We start from the raw sequence: 19256 nt of genomic DNA, 5'->3' as shown, positions 1-19256 counted from the left end.
TCAAGGTGTGTTTTGGGCGGTTGATGAAAGTCGTATAACTGGCCTACTAGCATATGCACTCAACAACACAATGTGTTAGCCCAACTTTCAAGGAAAAATTGACAAATAGCATGTTCTCAAGATGCTCCAAGGGAGATTTAATCCAAGGGATGGGCTTGTGGTTTGACTTGACCACGGTTCAGATGGAGCACAAAGATCAAGACTGATCAACAAGTAGCGGTGGCAATGAATGTCGATGCACCACAGGCTGATTCTTTGCTGATTATTGAAACGATTTTTGACATGCATGGCATGTGGATTGTCCTATGAAGCAAGGCTTCAGTTTGCTCAGAATGGCTCCTAGGCAGGTTGTCTATCATTAATGGAAACAAACAATGACGGGACCCACCCACTTTCGACAAGCGTGATTCGACAAGTTTTCTACGCCATCATGGGAGCAAGGCTCCTTCTACAAATCCTCGGGATAACAAGAATCAATCCAAGCAGATACATGGTACATCTCTTTAAAGTATTTAAAGTATTTTATCATTGAATGCTTGACAAGGTTGACTTTCTTTTGCTATGCCATTGTAAATTGGCAAGAGTATGTGTTCGCTATGAGCACCATAACAGTGCATGAGTGCTTATGTGGAGCAAGGCTTCCCTTTCGCTAGTTGGCATAGCAGTTTCCAAAGTTTGGAATATGATAATAGCATACAAACTTGGGAAAACTTACCAAGATGTCTGCAATTTAAAAAAACTAAAATAAAATCTGATGTGAGTTTAAGAGTTTCAAAAACTCAACTCAATTATGGCACTAAAAAACATGTAGTGCTAACAGAACACCCAAAACATTTGTAATGGCAAGACACTCGCTTGGCCATTAACATTGATGGGGACTCCACTGGGTAGATCTGTTCAAGCCGGAGAACAATCACCCGGGAAATGTCAACATTTGGGTCTTACCCTAGGTCTGACAATGTCTCTTAGCCTTTGTGGCTCATAGGCCTTATGCCAAAAACAAATTAGTGTTCAATTGATGAGCCAATGAAGACTAATTTGGGTGGCGTCTTGGCCACTTTCTAGCTAAGAGTTAGAGCACCTTGGCTCAGGCTGACTCACAAGAAAAACATGTATCAAAAGATTCTTAGAAAGTTTTCATTATTCTTCGAGAGATAGAAGAAACAGAGAGAAGGAGAGCATGTTGGGCTGAGTAACTTTCCTTCAATTGTATCCAGTCTGTCTGCTCTTTCGCATCCTTATGGCTGGCTTGCAGCTTATCCTATAAGTATGCAAAAATTTGCCTGTATGATGCTATCATAGAGAGAGGTAACAAAGAACACGAGTCACATCTTCACCCATAGGCATTGAGGATCACAATTTCATATATTCTAGTTATACTTTTAAGGAAAGAAGTCCACAATCTACCACAGGGTCGTGGAAAAATTCAACTTTTTTGTTGATTCCAATCATTTTTGTACATGGTCAACTATGTTGGTTACCGTTACCTGCTAGTTGAGCAATTTCTATAAAAGGTCTTACCAAGGGGTTTGACTACGTAGATTCTAACCAAAGGGTCTAGGTTGCCAAGGCAACACCCAAGGTTACAAGCTTCAATTTATTTATCTTTGTCAAATGAATGTTTGACCTACCAGGTTTTCATCCAGCTCGCTCTTTAGCCATGTGACAAGGTCATGTAAGAGAATAACATTGTGAGAAAGTGTTGTCACTTTCTCCCTTCACTGTTCATCAGGATACCACGATAGATTTGATTCTTGTTGAAAATTGTTGTGACTTGTTGATCTCAACTTTTTAAGTGTGGATGCTGTCTTACAACACCTTTAGCAATTGTTACTTGGAGCTTTTTGAGTCTTCTAACAGTTCTATTTGTTGCATTGAGGAATCCCAAATCCCGAGCAAAAATTTCCGAGCTAATGCAAGACCGAGCAAAATCTAGCAAAGTGTCTCAGCATACCATAAAGAGGAGAGAGACATAGCCTTGCAAAAGCACATTCCAAACCTATAGAAAGCATCAAAGTTTTGTGTTTGTTGTTAAACTTGCACTTTAACTAAAATTATAGTAAGCACATTTTTTTCCCTATCAACATATGCAAGACTTGTCTCACACATTGATAAAAAGACACTGTAGGGAAAAAATTAGTCATTAACAATGTGCCATGCTTGATAGCAAACTAAGAATATATTTTTTTGGGAGAATACACCTACCACGACGATGTTCTTTGGATTGATACAAAACATCCATGCATATCAATAAGTATATGCCAAAATAGATGACCCACTGTATAAATATATGTAGATCAAAAGCAACGTCTACTCAATACAACAAGACACAACTCTATTTCCATGCAAATCCCTCCCCCATGTGCAATGCTACAATTGCATATTCCTCCTTACATTTTCTAGTGCTTCCAAAAAGTCAACTTTTGTTAAAGAGGATGATATAAAAATCCATGAGCTTCAGAGTCCAATCCAAGCACCTTAAGCAACCCACGACAAGGAAAATTTTAAGGCATGAATGTGATTCATTTATTGGCATTTTTTTTAAAAAAATCCTTACATGCATATCTTTGAAGATTTGAAATCATCACGTTGTAGGGTAAAGGGGCTTGTAGATAGCAGAAGGCTTAACTTGGGGAGCTTCAATATTCTTCCTTCGAGCTCAATTTTGAGTCCACAGTAGCCATCTCATTGCATTCGTCTTGCCATGAGGTTTCATGAAAATAATTTGTCGGATTTTGGATTCGATAATTATGGTACGATGTTTGGAATCGGGTGTATAAACATTGGGGGCCAAAGAGAACCCCCTTTAGGGCTCAAAAGAGTAAGGTGCATCCACAAAGGCTTGAAACCATGCCATGCCAATAAGGTGTCTCTATTTCAAATGATCTAACCATTCAACTTCCACTTCTCCATGCTACTATTGGTCCCAAATTATCCAATAAGTGGAATGTGATCCGTCATAGCACTAGTGGTCGTAACTCTACTGGCTCTTTAACCCGAAACGGCCCACTTTGAAGACAATCTCTTCATGGTCAAATAGAAGACATGGGTTTCATTTACATAAATGGAGATACCACTATCCACTCAATATTCAAGGATCCCTTGCTGTTGAATCATCCAAATAGATAGTTATGTTCGCTAGGTAGACAGTGGGCCCACCTTGTACTTATGTGGAAAACAATAGCATATTATTGTAGGAAAAATTGCAATACATTTAGACATCTCTCTCTCTCTCTCTCTCTCTCTCTCTCTCTCTCTCTCTCTCTCTCTCTCTCTCTCTCTCTCTCTCTCTCTCTCTCTCTCAGTGTGTGTGTGTGTGTGTGTGTGTGTGTGTGTGTGTGTGTGTGTGTGTGTGTGTGTGTGTGTGTGCGCGTGCGCGCTAATACAAAGAGGAAAATGATATAACCTTTCTATCACCCAAGTGTGGTGGATTGGTTATGCCATTTTCCTCTTATACAACAGGCCTTGAGCTCAACTCTCCTCGTCAGATAGATCTTTAAGGTCTCTTGGGATATTTTCTACAACGTTAAAATTCTCTTCTTCTTCTTCTTCTTCTTCTTCTTCTTCTTCTTCTCTCTCTCTCTCTCTCTCTCTCTTCAAAAAAAACATAAAGGTTAGAAAAATTGAAGAAAATATTTTAGAAGCACATTTCATAACTCTGATTACAATGCGAGGCCAGATCATCCTTCAGTGAGAGAGTGTTTGAAATGCTTGTCATTTAGCCTTGGCCTCCTTACACTTACTGTCTGTCGTTGCAATTGCTACGGACTTCAAATTTGTTGATTTTTCAACCCTCTATAGCGTTTACCACTGTGTCTTAATATAGTGTTTTGAAATGCAATTGATGATGGAGATTTCACTTGAGATTGCAGTCTTTATCGGTGTGAAAGCCCTCTTGATTGAAGGAAAAAAAGACCAAAGACCTAAAACGGTTAATTGAGTGTGAAAGGATGAAAAAGAAGAAGAAGAAAAATGAATGATGTCAAAATCTGTATCTTCAGACAGCGCTGCTGTCAAACTGCTTCAGTGTAGCACTAGAAGGTCTTCAGACCATTGCGAACGTGTTGATGGTAGTCAACACCAAATTCATGCAGGTCCATGCCCTTCTTTTCCCCTTTGCAGATGGTGGTTACGCATATAAGAACATCCCCATATGAGAATTGCTACACCGAGAAAAATACAGACAAGTAGAGGATTGCTCGCACCAAGAGGTCCAATACCCTCATTGCTAATTGTCAATCAAGCGTAGCATGGGAAATAGCATGATGGAAGTTGCAAGTGCACCTGCTGGCGCTCGCTCAACATTATTTGGCTAATTATGCTACTCCTTCTTGGATCAACAAGCCTTCGTCTTCCTCAAAGCTGACAAACCTGTAGCGGGCCTACCGCTTAGGGAGGTTCAGGAGCTTCTATTGAAGACCAACAAAGGTTTGTAATCAACATGAAGTGCTGCAAAGATCTGAAATCAACATGAAGTGCGAAGACGTTCGACTCCAAGAAGACAAAGATGCTCATCTCTCTCTCTCTCTCTCTCTCTCTCTCTCTCTCTCTCTCTCTCTCTCTCTCTCTCTCTCTCTCTCTCTCTCTCTCTCTCTCTCTCTATCTCTCTCTCTCTCTCTCTCTCTCTCTCTCTCTCTCTCTCTCTCTCTCTCTCTCTCTCTCTCTCTCTCTCTCTCTCTATCTCTGGGCCGCGTCTCAAGTTCGAAGCAATTTAAGAAGCATCACACAAATACCCAATGCATCCGAATGTAATCACTTGGTCGCTTTGAATTTTTCGACCTCTGGCGCAATACACATCTACAATTAGCTCTGTTTTGAGCTACTGTCTGAGGTCGGGGGAGGCGATTTGTGCAGTACCGAGGTGCTGTGGGGTCACGACAAGCAGCCAAGGCTTAGGGTGCCAGGAGAGGGCTTAGGTTTCGAAGAGAGAGAGAGAGAGAGAGAGAGAGAGAGAGAGACTCTGCCTCGGCCTCCTCAGTGCAGCTCCGTCTCCTGATGCTTTGCTTCGTCTACCAAACGGGTGCTACACTAGAGGGCTTAGGGTGCTTCGTCTACCAAATGGGTGTTGTAGCTACGCTTCGACCACTGCTAGTTGGATGGCTGCTGCTATGACTGTTGCTGCTTCGAGTGGAAGAGGGACAGAATTTAGGTATTACCCCCCCCCCCCTCCCCACAGGGCTGCCCTCGCGACCCTTAGCCTTAGCCTTCGCCCTTGCACGTCCCCCCAATGCGTCCAGATGAGAGAGTGATTTCCATTTAAAACCTCTCTGTAGCCATCCACGCCGGGGTGGACAGCTACAGGCAGTTTTTTTCTTCACCAACAATTTAAAAAGCATCCAAATTAAGCACTTGGCAGCTTGAATATTGTTATGGTCGCTGAGTGTCACAGATGTCGAATGCGTCCAAATGAAACCTGCCTCTAGCCATCCACGCCGGCACGGATGGCTACAAGCAGTTGCTTCCTTCACCAAACAAGTATGTCCTTGTAGTGGATCCAGCAGTTGGGGTACTGTACGCGGGCATCGAGCGCACTGTTGTAGTGCGGCAGATGTCGGAGGAGAGGCGAAGGAGGTAGGCCTTGCATTGCTAGGGCGAGCACGACGCCTCTGTAAGGTGAAGCACGAACCTTTGTAGCTAGGCCTCACCGAAGGCCGGGGCGTTGCCGCCTCCCACGCGCGTCTTGAAGGAGTAGTAGGATGTATAAGGCGTGTTTTCGCCTAGCAGATACAGTAGATACCCCAAGTGGCTCCATAAATGGCTTCCTTGTGGGATCATCCCCCTCGAATCGTAGTACTTTGCCAACACCACAACTGGATTTTTTGTTGCAGGTCCCTGTACCAATAACATTGTGCAAACGGCCACACAGCAGCAAGCTGCAATGGCGAGGTCAGCTCCACGCTTCATCATACTGCTAAATTGTTGATGCTGAAATGTTAAAGCTTTGTGCTCAATGTGGAGCTTTAATGGTAGCTACACTCTTCAGCTCCCCTTTATTCATCAAGCCCGTGGTCGGCAGAAGGCTAATTTTAGTGCGTTCTACTATACCTCTTCTACACGTGGAGTTTCCCTGATGCACAAACGTGTAAACCTTGGTTATCTTCATGGCTCTCTCGTCTCCTGGCAATATTGCCTTGACCACTCTATCCGTCAATATGGCTCCTCATCATGACCCCCTTTTGCCACTTCACGCTTCCACTTTCCCTGCATGAAAATGGTCCTCCATAAGTGGAAGTGGTTGAGGCCAACTAGAAAGCACTGGTTTTGACCATACACACTTACACCCATTATCAACTTAAGTTAATCAATGAGCGCACTACATTTCTACAATCCCCATTAACAGAGTCAACTACCTTTGGATTTAGTTGGTAAGCATGTCATCATTCAGCCAATCCAAGAAATATGCCCGTTGGAATTCCCAACCGTCCATCCTCTTTGCATGTTCAACAGTACTTTGCTGTTTATTAATTAGGAATTTGTAATCTAAACGGTACAAATTAATAATTTGTAATTTAAAAGGTTCAAATTATATTATGTACACAAAAGCCTTCAAGGTAGAAGGAGATTTTCGAGCTTTTTTGGAGGGCCATGCAAGAAATGGAATTTTTCTCTCTAGAATATTGCTTGAAAAGAAGTAGCTTTTAAATGATTAGCCAGAATGGGACAAACCATTGCTCTATAAAGTGAACTTGACATTGCACAAGGTCTAAAGATTTTAAAATCTAAAGACATGAGCAAGTAGGGGGAAAATGGGAAAATCACCGAATAATTGGAAGATACCGTTGGTGAAAAGAAAACGAGACTGCAAAAGTCGATGGCCATGGAGAGCTGCAACGGCGACGACAGAAGCTGATGACCATGAAGAACCGCAACGCACTGTGCGAGAAGGGTGACTCCATGGAGTAGTTTCGCATGGGCGGGGGTGCCATGAGCTATTTCAGAGTTTTCTTATTTAAACCAGTAGTCTTCGTGTACGCAAATTGTTTGCTCGCAGCATCCGACGGGGTAGCAAAAGCAATCTCCAACTCTACCAAAATTGGCAGAGTGGAGCAAAAAGAGTGGAGCTGCATTCTTTATCAAACAAGCATTACCCTTAAATTCGTAATGTTTATGATGAAGTATTTGAGCTTTTACAGGGCCCTGAAGATTTTTAGGTTCTTGACCCCTTTGCATTGATATTAGAGCTAATGAGCTGCACTCGGGGACAGTGGGGTGAAAGTCTTGCCTAAAAATAAAAAGGCCAAAAGCTTCAGCCTTGAAAATTGAAAGAGAATTTTGTTGAGCAGTCTCTCCTCATTCATATAAGAAGACGAGCCAATGAGAAAAAGAAAGTCTAGAAAGATTTTCCTCTATGTTTGCTATGAGTTCCGATCACCATGAGAGGGCGACCTAGTACAAAGCGTACATCCACTTAACCCTAGCTAAACCCACTCGTCCTGTTTGTGACTCAACTCTTAAGTAGCATTGTCTATGCACCAAAATCTGTGTCTAGCCATTTCTATCGGTCTGGATGGCTCGAGACAGAAGCGGTGTGCCATGATTACTTACTATGAACTTGCTCAATTCAACCCATAAATAATTGTGGAGTGCAAGTCTAAGTCCTCACATAATGTTTATTCAAAAAAATATAGAGCCACATGGCCTCGTCCTTCAAAACTATATCCCATGATCGTTCCATAATGCAAACTAGCATTGAATATGGTATGTTCTAATGGAAATAAATTGTACCTAAATTTTGCATTGTAGTTGTATCCTTGATTGTTTGGTTACAATTTATTCAATGTCCAAACCTTGCAGCAATAGAGAAAATAAGAGTTAGAAAATTTCAACTTAGCCTTATGATCTCAAGCTCATGCTTAAGCTCTTATTGGTTCTCACTCTATCATCTTGGGCCTTAACTGTGTGTGTTTACACTGCCTCATTCTCTATTTTAAGTCTATAAATAATCTTCTCATGATTCTCTCTTGTTTCTTGCATGGGATCTTCCCAAAGACAAATCAGATCCTTTGGGATAGAATTAGCCAGGGTTGTTTTCTACTGCTCTCATCGCTCTCTCCTCTCTTTGGCTAAAGTAGAATGTGTCATTGGAGCTGTATCAAATGATCCATAAAAACTTCTTATGATTTTCATTAGTGATACATACATGGAGTACCTTGTTTGACCTCTTAAGAAGTTTGGTTCATCCTCATTGAGCTCAATTTTAAGCTCCTTTGTCTTGATACAATGATCTCTATGTGCATCATCATCATCACTACTAGTATATCCATTGTATCTATTGTTGTGGTCATCATGTTGTCTAAGAGTCCATCGATCACCATTCATGTGGGTACCATCCCTTCTATATTAATTTTCTTTTTGATGATCTCTTTAGATTTATACCTTCTCTTAGGTTGATCATGCATACTGCGATCTCCATCATGGTGTCAATAATCTCTCCTGCTATCTCCACCATCAGCTCTTTAGAAACTTCTACCATTGTACCGATTTTCCTGATCACTTTGGCTGTCATGTCTACCATCACCACTACTTGTGTGTTGTTCCTCTTCTTTCAACTTACCCTCGTGCTCAAGCTCATGTTGGTTCTCCCTCTGTCATTGTTGGTCTTAACGCTGAAAGTCCCTTTTGTATTCATCCTTTTTGTCATGGTCGCTTTGGCTTCATACCTTGTCTCATGTTAATCATGCCTACTTGTATGAATCTATAATATACCCTCTTGTCGAGCATATGTAATACACCTACACACCTACAAGGTGCCTTGGGATTATACCAAGGAGAAAGACTTGCTTCTTTAAGAAATTCACCTCAAATTTTGTACTATGAAAAGCATTGGTCTGTGTTGTAGCTATATGAAAGATTCAAGCCGAATATAACTTAGTAAATATGGCAGATAACATTTTCTTTAGATAGTATGGAATGGAATAAGCGGAGAGAGAAACCTTTCTAGTATACCTTCAATTGCTTGGTCAAGAGAAATTAGAGAAAATTTTATCTCTTTATCTCTATCTTTTTCTCTGTCTCTCTTTAAAAATGCTCGCTCGATAATTGCCTTGCTCGGAAATATTTGCTCGCCACATGGTAAGACTCGTTGCATTGAACATGTCGTCTTTTAGCTTTGGTAGCTTACTGTCTCATCTTTTATAGATGAAGTTGGAAAGCGTAACATGCCATATGTTTTCAAGCTTTTTCTTTGGCTATGTTCAACTAATGCTTGTTAGCAAGGAGTTTAAGTTTTGAGGTAGTGTAACTTTGCATGTTCCTTTAGTGTTGATTGAAGAGTTTTCTTGGTCAATATCACATGATGGGTTATATGAATAGTGTAGATGGATGTATGTATGCATGTGAGGATGTTTTTTTTCCCATGCATGGACACATGCATGCATTATATGTGCTTGTGCGTGCACATGAACGATGATGAGCTTGCATGCAGCGTGCACAGCACGCTGCATGCGCTTGCTTACACAATTTTAGTCGTACTAATTTCACTAGTCAAGGAAATTTGTGTATGCATTTGTATTTTTTCAATATTGTTTGAAAATTTTCTTCATGTTTGTTTTTTCAAAATCTTCTAGTTAAAGTAATTTTTCTTCCTCTATTGCTTCTTCTAAATAGTCGATTCAGATATCCCTTATCTCGCCATTGCATGTATTTGTGACAGACACAAGCCAGACAATTCATGGTTATTACACATTATTTTTGTGTGGGTGACCACCAACATGACTTCTCTGATGTGGAAAATCCATTCCATGATGATTCAAGGACTCATAGGGCAATCCTTTGATTGTACACAGGGCATAAACGCCTCTTAGACCTGTTGTTTCTGTAATTAGGGCTACTTTAATTGGGAAACATGAGTGCATATTTTTTATCCGGTGCAGATAGTGAGCTTTATAAGGTGTTTAAAGTGTTTAAATAATCCATGGCTTTACTAGAAAAGAACGTTTCGGCAAAAGTATACATTGGAATGAGGTACATGCATCCTTTTATAGAAGAGGCACTTGAGCAGGTATGCCTTTTCATCCTTTTCTAGTTCCTGGACTTTGCTAGCAGTTTTGCCTTGTTATGTCGTGGAGTTTTAGTTCCACAACTACATTTCATCACTCCCCTCCCTAAAGCCATATGGGAGATGTGCTTTGCTTAAACTGTATTGGTGCTGTTTTTGACCTAAAGTAAGATTTTCTTACGCAATTAAAAGGAGATCAAATCACAAGGCTTGTCATATTACCTCTTTTTCCTCATCTTTCTATCTTTTGGAAGAAATTTTAGGATTTTCTTTTCCCAAAACTTTTAATTGTAGTACACACGTCAAGGAGATAATAACTCCCAATAACTTGCAAGAAAGATCAATACCTTGCAAATTTGCAGCATACGATGATTCCCTCATGGTATCAAAGGGAAGGATATGTGCAAGCAATGGTAGATCTAGTAGGCAAGGAGCTCGATACTTTCAATGAGTCACTTAACACTAGAATGGTAACAGGACACTTTTATGTCCTTGGACACTTTTGTGTCCTGTTAAGTGACCATTTTGCTTGAATTATTTGAAGAGTGTGAAAATAAATTTCTAGGTGCTATATATCCACAAAGTTGCCTTATGAGCTGAAAAAAACTTAGCATTTTCTTTGGCGTATCGATCTCACCATTAACCTTACTCTTGCACAACATTTTTGAACCTAAACTGTGTAAAAAAACAGGTCCTGTTTTTGGCTTTTTTTCAATTTTTGGCAACTATACCACTCTACACTTCATGTTTGTGAGGTTTAGATGGCTAGAGGTTAGGCCTTCATAGTTCTCAACATGTTTTGATGCTTGTAGGGAGAGCTAAGTGTTAAAATTGAAAGTTATGACCAATTTACAAGAATTGCATAATCCTATTTTTTGGCCAAAATTAGCACTTTTATGATTTTTTTGGTGGCTTTCTTGATATCCAAATTCAATTTTGATTGTGTAAGTGTAATGTATAACATAAAGCTAATCTTCCTTGAGTTTTGGGGGACCTAATATGCTATATAGCATAGTATATGATGATGGTTGAGTTTTTTGATTGCTGAAGAATACGATACATTTTAGAATAGCAAGTATAACTTTCTCAATATTGCTAGTTTCTTAGGCCAATTGTGTGTATTTTGTAGGTAGTAACCATATCTAATCATAGACTACAAACTTGGCTAGATATTGAGTAGTTTCTATGGGTTTCTAGAGGTCATAATGCTAAACCCAATTTTTTCATGTTTGCTGTATTTAGCACTTTATCATTGCCCCCAAGGTTCCAATTGTAAGAGATCCATTATCCTTTTGACATGCTCCATGGCTCCTTTTGAATCCAAAGGCCCAAAGGGAACTAAAAAAACATGTATATAGTATTTGTATTGAGCGTGACTATAGAAACTTTGATGATATGTCCGCAGAATGGCAAAAATGCAACTTTTTTGTACCTATTTTTTTTGCCCAAAAAAAAATTAGTGAGGTAAAAACAACCATATGTTTTGGTCACGAACCCATTGAAGTTAACGGGGCAGTTTATCTCATGTCCTACAAAAATCCACACTCTTATTTATATGCAATCAACCGTAAGAAATTGTTGTTTTGGGCAAAATGCACTGGTCCATCAACTTTTGAGGCTTGTAGTGACCAAGGGATGAGAGAAATTACAAGTTTCTCATTTTTTCCATATGTAGTAGTTATTGAACTATAAGCTCATGAAAGGATTTTTCAAAATGAGTGGATCTACTATGGTTTTGGAAATTTTTCCAAAAACCCTGAAAGGACACTTTTATGTCCTGCTAGGTTACCATTCTAGTGTTAAAGTTTGTTTGCATTTACTCGTTTCCTTAACCAGATTTTTGATTTGTTAAAACGTTGTTTTTCCTCAAATGAAACGTCTCTTAAAGGCCAAAATGGCCCGCAAGGTTAGAACAAGTGCAACTGATTATGATATCTCTAGACTCTTGCTGTAAAATGTAACAAGCCTGATCCTAACTAAATCCCTAGCTAGACTTGAAATGAAAAAGCTATGTACAACCGGCAAGTCATAGGAGTGATCTTTGCTCACCAAATCCCTGTAAAATGTAACAAGCAATGAAATCTGATCCTAACTAAATCCCTATCTAGACTAGAAATGAAAATCTCTGTATGTTACAATCGGCAAGTCGATTTTGCTGATGTGAGAAGCTGTAAGGAAGGTCTTTATGGTTGCGGAAGTCTCACTCTACAGATGGTAATGGCTCTGTCCAATGATACTCCTCTAGAGAGGCAATCCTAACAGGGTATGTGGATGAGGGAGTAGAGGTGCTTGGAACTGCAATATTGTCATTGAAAAAATATGTGATGGCTCTTTGTGTATGCATCATCAAACAAAATCACTTTTGTGATGCCTAAGCTCCTATGCAAAGAGCCTAAGACATGGCTGATCTTTAAAGCACATAATCTAACATAGTGGTCCAAAGCCTTCATGAAAAAGTCAGTGGTGCATTGAAGGATCTTATAATAAACAGTATAGAAACATCCATAGTACTCCTCTGATTTCACCTCCTGATGACATATATCACAAATGCAATCATCTCCTATTATACCCTTATGTCTACCTGTCAGGAATATTAAAGCATGTGAGGAGGTAAGGATCTGTATAGTTATCGACACCCTTATTACCATTTGAGAGGTGTGTGCCATATATATATCTATATATATATATATATATATATATATATAGGGCATGTAATAAACCCCTCTACAAAGTTGTTTAGAAAATGTCGCTGGTAGTGTATTATATTTGTGCCCAGTGGTTGTTAAGAGCTTGATCCATGCCCTATCTACGATTAATTTTGCAATATCCATCCAAATGACCCGATTCGGATCTGTGCGACTAAGATCAAGGAAAGGACAATCAAAGGCTGTGTATGTGTGAGAGAGAGAGAGAGAGAGATATTTTAATAAGAAAGAGATACATTTAGAGAAAAAAATATAAGTTAATACCTTTTGTAATGTGTTTTGATTTAATAAGTGAAGTTTTTCATGGTTGTTTATGAGCATACCATTATTTTTTATTTAGAGAAAAATCCATTTCATATGTGTGCCTTAAATCCCATGTGGGAAGCCTATTGAGTAGGTGGCTAGTATCATTTGTTTTGAGATTGAGATTTGTATCAGTTTACAAGGGAAATGATGTCCGTCTTTTGATAAATTACATTGAATTAATTGGTTTATTATAATTTAGTATTCATTAGATTTGTTGCTTTTCATGGTTTGTTCTCTTAACATCTATTGCAAATGAAAACACACTACAATCTACACTTCCGTTCATTTGCAGTTCAACTCATGTATTTTCACAAAAGCATGTGCTTACTAGTATACATAAAATAGTGGGTCATGACATCCCGTACAAAATTCGTATGAGGGAAGATGGCTCATTGCAAGAACGTTCATATTTTGTTCGTATCTAGGGGGGTAGGTTAGCATGTAAGATACCGTACATAGGGGGTTTTCTCTAATTTTGATGCATGCAGGTGACATCCCCCCATTAATAATAATGAATCCCCCGGGGCCCAAACGAGCTGGGAAAAATCCCATTAATTTGTGGAAAAATCCCATTGGGCTAAAATTTCATGTTGAACCTCATTTTCCCACTTGCTAAGCACTTTGGACACGTCTTTTATGCCCGTGCATGAAACCTGCTATTTTTGGTCGAGATTGCTTGCATTGAACTTTCTAGGAAAAATGAGCGTGCGACTTTGATACACTTGACATTTGTACATTTCTAAATCAAAATAGGCATATATTTATGTGAAAAATCATGCCATAGTGCCACGTCTAGGGACTCCCCCGCCGGACAAGGTATGTACACGATTGCAGTCGTGGCATCTATTTTCGCATATATCACACTATGTACATCATAGAATTTGGTCCCACATAACAAAAGCATTGAGAGTGAGGTAGATAATTTAATTTCACATTATGAACGTGCCACATCACGACAACATCATCGTGATGGGTTGCACCCTACTTACCCATTGGCCATGTACTATAAGTGGGTAGTAGATCTCGTTACAATACCATCGGGCTTAATTATGGCAAATGAGATACCCTTTAAACTTCTCTTGCTTTTGTAAGAGCACACATATCAATGAAAGCATTGCCAATGCATAGTGATGACACAAATATTGACTACAGTAGTGCTGAGTTCAAGTCCTCTCGCATATATAATTATGAGTGCACTGCAAAAGATGGCATTCCGAAACTTGGTTCAACTCAAAAATTCCCACATGGCACATCGATCAATGCGATCGAGCTAGCACATATCCAGCCCTCGGTGAATCTTTAACGACCAATATCTTGGCAATTAGAACTCCAATCACTCATCTGAGAAGACTGACGCGCTCCACAAAGTGAGCACTTCAGGCCCATGCATTCACTTCATCTCAAACCCCTCAGTTGCAAGTACCCAATGTTAGGCCTAAGGTAGAATGGACCAAGGCCAAGGGTCAATTCCGAATACACATGTGGTACAGGAGCTATATGTAGCTAAGAGCCAAAGGGCCAGGGGCCTACATATAGGCAGGTTGGGTGGTTATGATTCCCTTGGCCTTTCATTGGTATCAGAGGTCAGGGGAGGGAAGGGCTATGGAGGAAGGGGGAACCTTGCATGCTCTCTCTCTCTCTCTCTCTCTCTCTCTCTCTCTCTCTCTCTCTCTCTCTCTCTCTCTCTCTCTCTCTCTCTCTCTCTCTCTCTCTCTCTCTCTCTCTCTCTCTCTCGTTTCCATGAGGGTGTGCATGGAAGGGTCAGTCAAGGGCGGAGCCGCAGGAGTAAACCCTTATATGGGGAGTTTCATGACACAGAGCGTGGGGCTAGCATCTTGCTCCAAGAAAAGCTCGGATTGTCGCAATGTGTGAAGGAGAGCTAAGGCGAGGAATCGACTTGCACCAAAGGTGGTGTGAGTGCTACCAACGAGGTCGCACTGCCATTTTGGAGCCTTTTTGACTCTGTAGCACGACCAACAACGCATTAGAACACTCCCCTTTCTTGCTCGGTGCGATAGGCTTGCAACACAGTCTTTGCCATAGCCGTTTCTTGGCTTAGAATTCACATGTGGGTGCCCAATAATCCCTACCCTTTCCCTAGGAAGGGATGAATCCCATAGACACATCGTGCAAGGCACCTTGTGACGCGGGGAATTCACATGAAAATCAATGTAAGCTATGAGCAACTTGCGATTGGAACTCAAATCGATGCAGTTTATGAGCAGCAGGCGATTGGAACTTGGGAATCCCCTAGACACATCGTGCAAGGCACCATGTGAGGTGAGAAATTCACATGCAAATCAATGTAGGCTATGAGCAATTGTCGATTGGAACTCGGATCGATAACGGAAGACCTCAAGCATGGCTACAACAAGGCCATGCAAGGGTGATAAAGACCACCAAGCCCACATTTTGACAAAGGTAACGATCGACAGAGAGAGAAAAGTCCTCAGCACCACCAACAAGGGCTGAGACATGCACGGCATGCAAAGTGCAAGAACGAGACTAGAAAGAACCTGTTTGACACCATGTGTAGAACTTTGGATGCAAACCTTCAACAATATCCAAATTCCATAGTGATCTTCAAATCAAGGTGTGTTTTGAGCAGTTGTTGAAAGCCGTGACTGGCCTAGTAACACATGCACTCAGCAACACAAAGTGTTAGCCCAATTTTCAAGGAAAAATCGACAAATAGCATGTCTCAAGATGCTCCAAAGGATCTTTAATCCAAGCGATGTGCTCGTGGATTGACTAGACCAAGGTTTAGACGGAGTGCAAAGATCGAGATTGATCAGAAGGTAGCGGTGGCAACGAATGTCGATGCACCACAGGCTGATTCTTTGTTGATTATTGACACGATTTTTGATATGCATGGCATGTGGATTGTCCTATGAAGCAAGGCTTCAGTTTTCTCAGACATGGCTCCTAGGTGGGTTGTCTATCATTAATGGAATCAGACAACGATGGGACCCACCCATTGTCGGCAAGCGTGATTCGACAAGTTTTCTATGCCATCATGGGAGCAAGGCTCCTTCTACAAATCCTCAAGATAACAGTAATCAAGCCAAGCATATACAAGGTACATCTCTTGCAAGTATTTCTCTGTTTTCCAACACATTGTACAATTCGACAAGGCTGATTATCGTTGAATGCTCGACAAGGTCGACTTTCTTCTGTTATGCCATTGTAAATTGGCAAGAGTATGTGTTCGCGATGAGCACCACAACCGTGCATGAGTACTTATGTGGAGCAAGGCTTTCCTTTTGACAGTTGGGATAGCGGTTTCCAAAGTTTGGAATATACTAATAGCATATGAACTTGGGGAAACTTGCCAAGATGTCTGCAAATTTTTTTAGAAAAAATAATTTAATCTCCCATTGGGTTTTACCCCAAACCTGTGCTTCCATAGACACTCGTAGTGCTATAGAGAGAGCAAGACATCCACACAAGTGAGATGCCTAGCTCTTATGAACAGCCATGTTGTCTCAATTGTTTGCTGCCTCTAGACTCCATGGTATAGATCAGCTGATGTGAGTTTAAGAGTATTAGAAACTCAACTCGATTTTGGCACTAAAAAACATGTAGTGCTAACAAAACACCTAAAACATCTGTAATGGCAAGACTCTTTCTTGGCCATTAACATCAATGGGGACTCCACTGGGTAGATCTATTCAAGCCGTAGAACAATCACCCAGGAAATGCCAACATTTGGGTCTTACCCTACGTCTGACCATGGCTCTTAGCCTTTGTGGCTCATAGCCCTTATGCCAATAACAAATTAGTATTCAATCGATGAGCCGATGAAGACTAATTTGGGTGGCGTCTTAGCCACTTTCTATCAAATGAGAAGAGTAAGCTCTTACGTTATGAATATATTGTACACAAACCATGATGATGAGCAAGGTATATTTCCATTTCAAAAGTATAGAGGCTTGGGCTATTTCCTTTCTAGACCTACCATGAAGTGGTATATTAACACCTATTAAGGCCAATTTCTACAAAGATATTCTCTTCATGGCATAAAATTGTAGCACTAGGTAGTAGGACAAACCAGAGTTTCTCCGAAATTTTCTCCCAAATATCCCTACAAGTGGAATCTTAAAGGATATCATCATCACTATAGGTATCTAATTCAACCATATCTTAAAATCGTGAGACAACAATTAAACCGTGTTTAAAAATTAGTACCTGCTGCCCCAACATTTTTGGACCAGTCAACATCGCAAGAAATTGCACATTTCAGTCAAGAATGTAAAGAATGAGGATGCAAGAGAGCTACACAAGACAAGCACAAAGCACACAGAGATGGAAAGCTTCTTCTTCTTCTTCACAGAAAAGAGAGTACAAAATGACTAAGTGCTAAAGCTGAAAAGTAGCACATATGTACATGCGGTCACTAAGTGTGAACTCGCTAGAAGCGTACTAGGCTGGCACTATAAGTGTAGTCCAGCTGTAGAATCACTGGCAGAGATCCTCTGTGTCGGTCACCTAACGCGCCAGTGAGTAAATGCCGTAAGCGGCCAAGACCCGTAGTGGATGCCAGCTCAAGGTGTAGAGCTCGACATCTCAACACTCCCCCTCGAGCTCTGCATGTCGCAGAGTCCAAGCATAGTCCGAAAACGTCGAAGCTTCTCAGCTCCGAGGGCCTTGGTAAAGATATCCGCTATCTGCTCCTCTGTGCTGATGTAGACCAAGTCGATGTCGCCCGCCAACACTCGCTCTCGAACGTAGTGGTAATGGACCTCTATGTGTTTGGCCCTAGCATGGAACACTGGGTTCCTAGCCAATTGCATGCTGCTGAGGTTGTCACAATGGATAAAAATCTGCTGGTCCACCTGCACTCCCAAGTCCTCAAGTAATGTGCGTAGCCAAGCTACCTCGCACGCCGCAACTGCTGCACCTCTATACTCGGCCTCTGTGCTCGATAAAGCAACCGTAGGCTGCTTTTTGCTGCTCCAAGTAACAGCAGCACTCCCAAAAGAGAACATGAAGCCACTCGTAGATCTCCTATCAACAATGCTACCTGCCCAATCTGCATCTGTATACCCATACAATGCTAATGGTGCATCTGCTGCATAGAACAATGCGTAGTCAAGAGTACCTTGCACATACCTAAGTGCGCGTCGTACTCCATCCAAATGTGGCTTCCTCGGAAGTTGCATGAACTGACTCTCCAAGCCTACTGTGTAGCTCAAGTCTGGCCTCGTGATAGTCAAGTAGATTAGACTACCCACAATCTTCCTGTACATGTTGACATCCTCAACAACATCACCCTTCTCTGCACTCAACTTTGCATTCACATCCAAGGGAATAGAAATTGGCTTACAATCAGCCATACCATACTTTGACAACATGTCCAAATCATACTCTCTCTGTGATAGCCATACACCCTCTGGAGTCCTGATCACCTCAATGCCAAGAAAGTAGCGCAACTTGCCTAAATCTTTCATTTCAAACTCCTGTTTGAGAAGACCCTTCACATGGTCAATCTCCATAGCATTGTCACCAACAATAATAAGGTCATCTACATATATGGTAATGACCACAATCCCCACATCACTCTCACGTACATAGAGTGAATGATCAGCATGAGCTCTCCTAAAACCAATACTGACAAGATACTTGGAAATCCTGTCATACCATGCTCTAGAGCCCTGCTTCAAACCATACAAAGCTTTGAGAAGTCTGCATACATAATCTGGGTAACCTGGATAGACATAACCAGGTGGCTGGTCCATATACACTTCCTCTTGCAACTCACCATTCAAGAAGGCATTCTTTACATCCATTTGATGCATAATCCATCCTCTAGATGCAGCCACTGCTATGACAGCTCTCACAGTCGTCATCTTTGCCACAGGAGCAAAGGTCTCCTCATAGTCTATGCCATACGTCTGTGCATAACCCTTTGCGACCAGCCTTGCCTTGTGACGCTCAATGTTACCATCAGCCTTATGCTTGGTTTTATACACCCATTTGCAGCCAATAGCTTTCTTGCCAATTGGCAATGGCACCAACTCCCATGTGTCATTTGCTTCCAATGCAGCCATCTCTTCATTCATTGCATCATCCCAATGCACATTTCCAACTGCATCCTCAAAACATGTGGGCTCCACATCCTGTATCACCTTAGCCATGTAGGCTTGGTGATGCGCTAGATACCCATCATAAGTCAATTTCTGAACTGGATTTCTGACTCTATTAGATCTGCGCGGTCCTGGGTCACTCCTTTGCCGTCTAGCATCTTC

At 41.1% G+C, this 19256-nt stretch overlaps 1 protein-coding gene across 1 annotated transcript in view; it reads right to left on the bottom strand.

The window, feature by feature from the left end:
* The window catches only part of LOC147420836 (putative disease resistance protein At4g11170), a 49729-nt gene extending 41256 nt beyond the window's left edge, over positions 1 to 8473 (bottom strand). Inside the window, exon 1 of the mRNA XM_086504587.1 lies at positions 8377 to 8473. Within this exon, the coding sequence (XP_086360713.1) occupies positions 8377 to 8473 (97 nt within the window). The remainder of the gene's footprint in view (positions 1 to 8376) is intronic.
* Between the last annotated feature and the right edge of the window lie 10783 nt (positions 8474 to 19256).

This window comes from Adiantum capillus-veneris, chromosome 28, assembly GCF_014529385.1.
Source record: "Adiantum capillus-veneris isolate H3 chromosome 28, ASM1452938v2, whole genome shotgun sequence".
Lineage (NCBI taxonomy): Eukaryota > Viridiplantae > Streptophyta > Polypodiopsida > Polypodiales > Pteridaceae > Adiantum > Adiantum capillus-veneris.
This window is presented reverse-complemented; position numbering and strand designations above follow the sequence as displayed.